Source organism: Bicyclus anynana, chromosome 10 (assembly GCF_947172395.1).
Source record: "Bicyclus anynana chromosome 10, ilBicAnyn1.1, whole genome shotgun sequence".
Classification (NCBI taxonomy): domain Eukaryota; kingdom Metazoa; phylum Arthropoda; class Insecta; order Lepidoptera; family Nymphalidae; genus Bicyclus; species Bicyclus anynana.
Window position 1 is genome coordinate 7,071,666 of NC_069092.1, and position 9,702 is coordinate 7,081,367.

The 9,702-nt window shown below is 32.1% G+C and overlaps 1 protein-coding gene and 1 long non-coding RNA gene across 2 annotated transcripts; one reads left to right on the forward strand and one right to left on the reverse strand.

Moving 5' to 3' along the window:
• Positions 1–247: 247 nt before the first annotated feature.
• Positions 248–2,129, reverse strand: LOC112043633 (uncharacterized). Its single transcript, XR_002886694.2, has 3 exons — positions 1,925–2,129; positions 1,323–1,479; positions 248–957 (listed from the first exon to the last, which is right to left on the reverse strand). It is a non-coding gene; the product is annotated as an uncharacterized LOC112043633 (long non-coding RNA).
• Positions 2,130–2,287: 158 nt separating this feature from the next.
• On the forward strand, positions 2,288–9,263 carry LOC112043631 (E3 ubiquitin-protein ligase RNF181). Its single transcript, XM_024079136.2, has 3 exons — positions 2,288–2,567; positions 6,668–6,842; positions 7,563–9,263. Exons 1-3 carry the CDS (start codon positions 2,434–2,436, stop codon positions 7,695–7,697), a joined length of 444 nt encoding a protein of 147 aa, XP_023934904.1. The 5' UTR covers positions 2,288–2,433; the 3' UTR covers positions 7,698–9,263.
• Positions 9,264–9,702: the final 439 nt, after the last annotated feature.

The window sequence follows — 9,702 nt, forward strand, 5'->3', positions numbered from 1 at the left end:
AAGTAGTTAACAGTTAACAATCAATTAAAATAATGATTGGTTTGTATGAAATCGCTGATTGACCTCAAATGAAATATTTCGATGACATCATGGAGTGTTACTAATTGTTGCTTCATATTAAAAATAAAACTAATGGCATTTTGTAGATAAAATCGTCAACATTAATGCTATGATATCAATACGTAGTCTGTACTTATAAGGTAGGTGATAAAATGTTTAAAAATAGGCGCGTAAACAAGGTCTTACCGGATTCCGTAAGCGGGCCTAACAAATTATAATTAATCACAACACTACCACGTCTCGCTTACACACGTTCGTCTGTTTACGAGTCTGCCCTCTACTGCTGCGTGATGCGTTGCGTGACTGCGTGTGCGTTCTAGTGTAGGTAAACTAATAGCTAAGCGTATTTCGGCACTATACTAAATTCAAATATCAAACCTGCCCTGCTTATCATTTATCAAACAAGCATAAATATGATGACGTAGTATTAGTAATCAGATAGAGATAGGTAGGCAGGGACAAGTTTATAATATCTATGCCAACATTTTAACTTGTGATTCATAGTTTTTATTCGCTCGTACTTATTACTACCTATTATATGTACGAGTATAATAATTATTAATTTATTATGGTTAGGTATTTGGTTATAGGCAGCGACATTATATTGTACATACGGCATACCAACGGTATGTCTTTTTATAGGTAAGTATGTAAGTTATCTGAAATAGGACAGCTGTAATCTGAATGATTACAAAGTCATTGAGACTGATAAAGCATAAAGAGGACTATACCTTGGCAACTTCGTTCGTACCTAACACTTCCGATAGCGGGAACGCCCGGGGGGCGGGTAGCGATAAATGAAAACCCCATGACTGATGCACCTCACTTCCCCGCACGCACGTTTTCACCCCGTCTTTCCCCCCGTCGCCCGTCGAGTGTTGTACTTGTCGTTACTCACTATTTAATACAAGTACCTATATTAAAATTCTTGGTGTGTGAAAATATATAGCTTACAACTACAAAATACCTGTAAACTTATATTTTCTATATTTTTGGTAGAGGTACCTAAGTGTCAAGTCAATGAAAGTGTATTTAATCCATCACCAGACCGCTAATGACAGTCACACAAGTCTCAACACATATAAATGTAAAGCTCTCATCAATACAAATTAATCAAGCCCAAACACAAGGTATACTACACTAACTACTAACTAACACAAGGTACTGACGAAAATCGATGAGGATGAGGATCTGTGCTTCGGCTCCATCATCAGATTAAGACCAGACCTTATTGTAGTGCTTTAAAATTTTAAAATACTTACTGACATACTGACAGTCTCTTCGAGATGTTAAGTTATCTTAGCACCGATACATTAGTTCTATGTAGGTACTGTTCACGAATATGGAGCATTCTTTTCCAGCACCACATCTCGAAAGCGTCTATGCGATGCCGATCAGCGGATTTGAACCAGGTCTCAGCTGCTTATGTAAATATGGGAAAGATCAGTGCATGGACAAGACGCTTCTTTGTGTTTATTTTGTGGTCTTTCTACGTTCTATGTAACTGAGACATAGCGCTTTTGGCCATTTCGATTCTTCTTTGGATTTCAGTTACGCACGAACCAGTATTACTATTAATACCTAATGCTGGATCCCAGATATATAAAGTTTTGCACGATTTCCAAATTCAGTAAACCCGTAAGCTGCGATTTATTGGCGCGGTCTATGATTATCATTTGGGTTTGTTTCTGTTTATAGAGGCCCATTTTTACGCTCACATGAGCCATTAAGTAAGTAAATTGACCATTGTATTATTGTTGTTTATGGTTTAGGGATATTGTGTAGCGTTATCCATATAAATATTATTGTATAATAATTATTAGCGTATCCACATTAATATTTAGTTCATAGATTATCACCTTACCTTCTTACCACACACGGCAAAATTGTAATCTTACATTATTTTAAAAACGTAAACATTTCTGTAGTCCATTTAGGGCTTTAACGTTTATTACAACGCTCGCAAGCAAAATAATGTAGGTAACGGTAAAAACTACGGTAATGGGCGTGATCGTTAAAAACGTTAAAAACAGTGTATCTATTAATCTGTGACAGTAATCTTTGGTTACGAACCCCAACTGGAACGAAGCCAATTTATATAAATTAAACTCATAGACACTGTCATAATGATGTGTGATTTACCTGTATTTTTAGCCTACTGTTCTGTGGTCTGTCAGCTGTCTGTCATTGCCATTCTGTCAATTTCATTTTTTGACGGCCGTCGCCCGTCTGTTTTGATGTTTTGTGTCTAAACTTTAAAACTTTAATAATTTCTGCTAAATGTTTTAATTTTTTTTAACAACAAAAATATTTAAAACAGTGTAACCTACTCTCTTAACCGTCTGTGCAATAAATTTATATTTTACCAAAACCATGGCAGATTATTTTCAAGAAATGGGTTGGAGAGAATTAGAAGATGGTGAACAACCCAATCATCTTCTTCACATGGCAAGATTTCTAATTGATTTTGGTCATTATGATGACTATTTGACCGGAGAATGGCCCAGGTATTTATCCAACCTATATTTAGAAATTTTTAGATAAATAATGGGTATGTCACAAGAATTACGAAAAGGTATGGATTGAATGAGAATGACTCAAACAGATTAGTAAAATAGTGAGATGCAACAGTAATTTATTTAAGTATTTTTTATGATCCCTTAAGAATCAGTTACTTTAGCGACCCCTATCAGACCTGCATCTAAGGCCTGCAAATTCGTTTTGTATGTATCACAAAGTTAGTAATTATTTCCATTTTCGTGAGTATTATTTATGCAGAGTCATGGTGACCAGTCATATCTATAGTCAGATCGGGTAGGTATTTTAAACAATGTAAATAAACAAAAACAGCTGACTCAGGAGTGCTCAACATTTTACTACAGCATTATTTACGAATATTGTCATGAAATAAAACTTCCTTTGATAACCAATATTTTTTTTATTCTATATTCCTATATCCTGTTATTTATCTAACAGATAATGTTTCACTTATATTCAGGGTTCCGTAGTCAATAAAGAACCCTTATAGTTTTGTTTTTTATTATGTATAAGCAAGCATAAGGTATCCTCGACATATTTAAACACATTAATCAAAACGGTTTTCTCGGAGGACGATAAGGGTGATAGCTTCGTATGTTTCTTTTTTGGTGACGGAAACGATAGCAATGCGGAATAACTGCTCCGGCTAGTACCAGGCTCCGCTTCACTCATTTTCCTACTAAACTAAATAAAATTAATAAATAAATTAATTAAACAATTAAAAACCCGACTGCCTATATGATACAAAAACTGAAAAGAAAAAAAACAAGCTCAGTCCAGAAGTGTAGAAAAAAATTAGAAAACAGTCGGGACCTATTATATTGAATATAATGATTTACGTCTACATTTTTTAATAGGTCCCCACTTTAGTTTAATCAGTTTTTGTATCATTTATGCAGTCGGGTTATTCGTTTATTTAATTATTTTATTTCATAATTTTTAGTTAGATAGATGGTGAATTTCGGATTTATTTGTTATGTTTGTTACAAAGTACGATAGTGTATACCTACGTCCAACCGAGGATAAGTAAATATTCAAAAAAATCTATGGAACCCTCGGTGGGCGAATCCGACTCGCACATGACGAGATTTACAATCAATATATTTAATTTAGTCTATTTAAGGTATTTTATAACTACACTTCATAAACCTTATAGTCGTCCGCCTCGCGTATTATGTATATACAATTAATAAATAACGTTTTTCTAATTGTAGTTTTTTGTTGGCCATTATATACCATTTTGAAATTCTCACAAAAAGCCCTTGAATTTGATTCCCTTGTTGCAATATTTAAAAAAAAATCACCTCGATTCTATAGCATCTCACAGTCGTCTTGTTGGTTTTTTTTTAATTTCACCTATCTAAGAACACTTGGGTTATTAAAACAAATCTAAGGATATCTGAATTACGTAAATCCGTTCAGCGGTTTCGAAGATATGAGGTAATAAATAATACATACAAGATACGCGCGAAAAACAAACAACAAATAAACAATAATTAACAACAACAACGAAACGAGAACAAAACGAAATAATAAAAATTACAAAGGAAGAAAATACGCACAACAGTCTGGATTTAGTTAACGAATACTGTGAGGTAGGAGTATTAGTCACAGACAACAAATAAAGTAGTGTTTTGTGCTGTGAAGTGTGTGTGTGTGAAATGTCAAATCTTCTTTCACTTAATAACACAAAATCAAAAAATTAATCATAGTATAGGGTATTTCTGCAATAAATGAAAGGTAAAATTCACATTAAAATAAAAGAAAACATCTTCTTTTGATATGAAAATACGACATTTATAAAAATTATTAAAGTTATTATTTAATTTTATAAATGCACATTTAATACCCATAAAACTCAATATCTTTATTTTTCATAATGGTTTGTGACTCATGTCTGCTTGGGTTCTTTTTATGTCGTTTGTATTGTTTTTGTGCAAACTCTATATATTTAACATAGAGGAATTAGAAATGGAAATGCATCGCACCCAAATGCAGCAACAAAATTGTCTGTCGTTTTTTGAAAGGGACGAGGTAAACTCAGTCATCGAAAATATTTAACAAGAATAAATAATAAAATATTTAACAAGAATAATATAATCTGTACACAGAACGTTAAATTAATGGATCGATGTTCTGTTCGTTAGTTCGTTAGAAGAATAGAATCGATTTTTCTTTTTTTTTTTTTTTTTTTTCTCTTGTTTGTTGGTCTATCGGAGATCAGTCTCTAGAACATAATCCGATCAAATGACTTTTTAGTATGTCGTTTCGGGCTCTGCACATCCACTGATGTAGCGTCCCTCCAGGAATGAGTATATACTACTATACTATGTTGGCCAGTCGTGTTCGTTTCAGGCGGAATTTGCAGTCCCTGACGTCTAACAATTTGACAGCCAGGTTGTTTTTATGGCGCTCAAGCCTCTGTTTGTAGGCCTCTAGTGACCTGTCTATTTCCTCCTTAACAGGTGAAATGTTAAGATGGCTGTGCGTTTCTGCAGTCTTGACGAACCATGGTGCATTGCATATTACATTCAATACATTGTTTTGGAAGCGCTGAAGTATTTCAATGTTTGAGTGGCTAGCAGAGCCCCAGAGTTGAATACCGTAAGTCCATACTGGTTTTATAACACATTTATATATCAGCAGCTTGTTTTCCAGGCTTAGTGTGGATTTTCTCCCAATCAACCAATACAGTTCTCGAAATTTCATATTGGCCTGATCTCGTTTCGCCTTAATGTGATCTCTCCAAGTCAATCTTCTATCCAAATGTACACCTAAATATTTTACGGTTGTTTGGTGGGGTAAGGTAATCTCGTCTAGTTTCACAGCAGGACAATCTCCCCTTCTTAACGTAAATGTTATGTGGCTTGATTTAGTTGCACTAGCTTTGATTCTCCATTTTTTGAGCCAGGAACAAGTTTTATTTAGGTGTTCTTGTAGATTTAGAGAAGCTATGTTGGGAATTTTTCTTTTAGATATTGTTTTTATTACAAATTTATTATAAATTATAATTATGTTTTTGACGACCTCCGTGGCGCACTGGTACGCGCGGTGGATTTACAAGACGGAGGACCTAGGTTCGATCCCCGGCTGGGCCGATTGAGAATTTCTTAATTGTGCCAGGTCTGGCTGGTTACCACCCTACCTACAAAACGTACCGCTAAGCGATTTAGCGTTCCGGTATGATGTCGTGTAGAAATCATACCGTCCATCTTAGATTGCATCATCACTTACCATCAGGTGAGACTGAAATCAAGGGCTAACATGTAAAGAATAACAAAAATAAAATAGAAATATTTTCAAATTGAACGTCACGTCATCTTTTACTGAATTAGAAGTTGTTGGCCGTTTTTCATGCCATTGAACTACTTACTACACAAACCGGAATATTTAGGGAGTTTTTTAGACGACGAAAACGATTACAACAATGAAACATCGATACAATCGAACAATCTAACGCGTTTGTTAGTTTTTTTACACGCGTTAGCCGCTCAACTATCCCAGTCGATTTTACAAACACTTCTAAATGCCCCGCTCTATATAGATAGATCGTTGATTCTTTGACAGAGAGGTAACGTCTTGCGAGGTAGGTCCTTCTATTATTGGTCCGAGATAATTAATTTATTGTTTGTGAATCCGGGCTCAAAAGGGCTAGAACCCAGAGCCGTAAAGCTTATTATTAAAAATACAATGTATGTGAATCGAAACGAAAAGTGTCGCCCTAAAAGAACCTTTTTGAGAAGTGATATTGTTGTGTAAAAAGCCTAAAGTTGTGGACTATAGTATACCTATGAAAGTAATAAAAAAAACATACAGACCTCAAAAAAATTGAGAACCTCTTCCATTTTTTGAAGTTGGTTAAAAATGTTTATTATAGTTACTTAAAACCTGATTTTCTATTATTGTAATTTAAATATTTTTTTTTCACCAACAACAAATATTGGTCTAGCTCGTTACGCTACTGGCTGCATTTACCTAACTATTTTATACTGATTTTTAAGTTAAATATTTTTAATATATTATTTAACTATTTAGACTGAACATTATAGGAGAATAATGTTTATTCTAGATTACCACCAGCAGCATCTAAAGAAGCAGTGAAAAATCTACAAGAAATTGTAATACAAACTGAAAACAAGGAATGTCCTATATGCCTAAAAAAATTTCAAGTCAATGAAAAAGCTAAGGAAATGCCTTGCCATCACTTGTTTCATGAAAAATGTATTATAACATGGCTTAATCAGGTGACTATATTAAAACTTTCATAACATGAATACTAATCTATGGTTGATATTTTAATTATTACTATTTATTAATTTGTTTAATGTGAAAATAATGATTTTATTCACTTATTTATACTAGTAACCCTATTATATTTAATATTGGCACATAAAAACTTAATTTTTTAAATACTAGTGGATGCTCTCAACTTTCTGGAGATTAGCCTGGACAAACAGATAGACAGAAATATTAAAAAACCTTTGACAATGAACCTTGTGTTTTAGTATTGAGTAAATAACAATAACTACTTGAGAAAACCCAGTTATCCTCAAATCATACACTGACACTTCATTTTTATTTATATGTATTGATGTGTAACTCGTGCGAATTAACTTGACACCTATTGGCAATATTCGTCTCTCCACATGCTTAGTAGTAGGCCACACTGACTCAATCCGGATTGGCAGACACATAGAGAAAATTCTCAAGTATGCAGGTTTCCTCCAGGTGTTTTTCCTTTACCATTTGAGACGTGATATTTAATTTCTTAAAATGCGCATAACTGAAAGTTGGAGGTGCGTGCGCCAGACCAGATTCGAACCTACTGCCTCTGGAATCGAAGTTAGAGGTCATATCCACTGGACGATCACGGATTGGTACTCTACTACTACATATTAAAGTTGCTCTAATTTGCAAATATTTAATAGCAGAGGTTGTTTTTAAAATACTCTTTTATTTTTCAGACCAATTCCTGTCCCTTTTGTCGCTATGAATTACCAACAGATGATGAAGAGTATGAAGCTTTTAAAAAACAGAAATTAAGAGCTGAGCAAAGGAAGGAAGATATAGAAACATTACATAACTCTATGTTTAGTTGATTTCACTTTCAAAGGAGGTCCAGAATTGTACGAAGCTTACGACTGGCCAATGTCAATAAATTAAAAAAAATAAAACAACTTGATTTTAATTCAGTGAAAATTATACATTCTATTCAAGAAGTGAAATATATGATCAATAATGGCGGATTGATGGCACTTAAACATTTTGAGTCACTTTTCCAGTCAATCATATCTAAATCCTAATGAATTAATCACATTGATAATATTTTAAAGAATATGAAATTAAATTAAATAAATTGGTAATAATTGAGTGAATCATCATTCATCTATAATATAAATTTTAATACTATCATTTATTTATTTCCCATTAATTGATTATGAAACACGGCTAAAACTCACGTGATATTACGTCGGAGTACGCCGTGTTTTAGCCGTGTTTCATAATCAATTAATATGAATAACACTCACGATAGTTTAAATTCTAAAATATTTATTTCCCCTTTTTTTTAAATTTTTAAGTAATATTAATATTTATTAAAACATTTATAAATATTAATATTTATTAAAACATTATTAAAAACTTATAGAATATATATTATTAATTAAGAATATTATTAATCAATCATATTTCTTAAAGAAAATAGTTCAGTTTCACTGACTTAAAAGTCATTTTAATAATCATATTAATGAAGATGAAATGATGACCTTTTTCATGTAATTTAGTTTGATTATTTCAATAAATCAGAATGAAACAGGGGTTGAAAGTTTCAAGCTACACGTTTTTTTTAAAAATTGGTATGAAAAATACTAAAAATAATTTCTTACAAGACTTTTCAAAATTCAACCCCCTTGAAAACGGGGTTGAATTTTTTATTACGAATCGGTCATGTTTTGTGTTATATTTTTGTAAAATGATTAGTGGACTATTTATTATATAAAATGAGCGAAAATAAAAGGAGAAGGGAATGCAATAGGGGTTAAAAGTAGTAAATCGATTTCCACGCGGACGTTGTGGGCGTTCGCTAGTACTAAATATAGTCCATGTAAACGTAGTCCAAGGACCATCTTTATTTTATTTTATTTTATTTTAATGTTAAGGTCTTTGTAAAATATATTTTATGTAAACAATGAACATCATGTTGATGTACCTACCTGAAAAGTTTTACATTATTGTATTTTTTTTTAGATTTCTAAGAATCAAGTATAATCAATACTTGATTTTAAAATGGTTGTAACTTTATTTGTATGAGTAAAGGAATATTATAGGTTAATACTGTTATTTGTTTGTAACATTACAGTTTGATGTTTGTAACATGTTATAACCATTAAAGTACAGATGAATTAATTTTAAAAAGTTTCAACAGTCCATTTTAAGACTCAAACTACAGGAAAATAAATGACTACATTTAAAAAGTTACAAACATATTTTCTTTGATAGCGATACTAAGTGTATTTATTGGTGATTGGTTTTTCCCATCTATTGTGTTAAGCAAATTATTATAGTAAATTATTATTTATACCTACGTCAAATCAATTATCATGTTATATTTTACTGGGTGATAAAATATTGTTGAAGATTTTATAATTACATTAATTAAATTGGAATTGCATTTTATTATTCTGAGGTTTACAGTGGGGGCGGTTAGCCGCTTTTCAAGATTTAATATGCAACTCTTGTGCTTTATGCTCTTAACCGTCACAATTTTTTTATTTTTGTGACAGTTAAGTAAAAGTTAAGTATTAATTTATTATCATTAAACTTGAATTGCGCGGTTAACCGTTAGTGCGTTTTAGACCTTAGTTTTTAAGTTTAAATCATAGATTTAGGAGTCGGTACAGTGTACCTGTTTAAATCAAGGATGTTGTTGTATCCATAGAATAGAATATACTTGGTATAAATATTGTACCTCTTTAGAGATAATTTCCAAACCAACATGACGTTAAAATATTCAATGACATGTTATTGTCACATTCGAAAACAAGTCATTAAATAAGTAATGTGAAATTATTTGTTATTAAAATTTATAAAAATCTACAAAAAAAA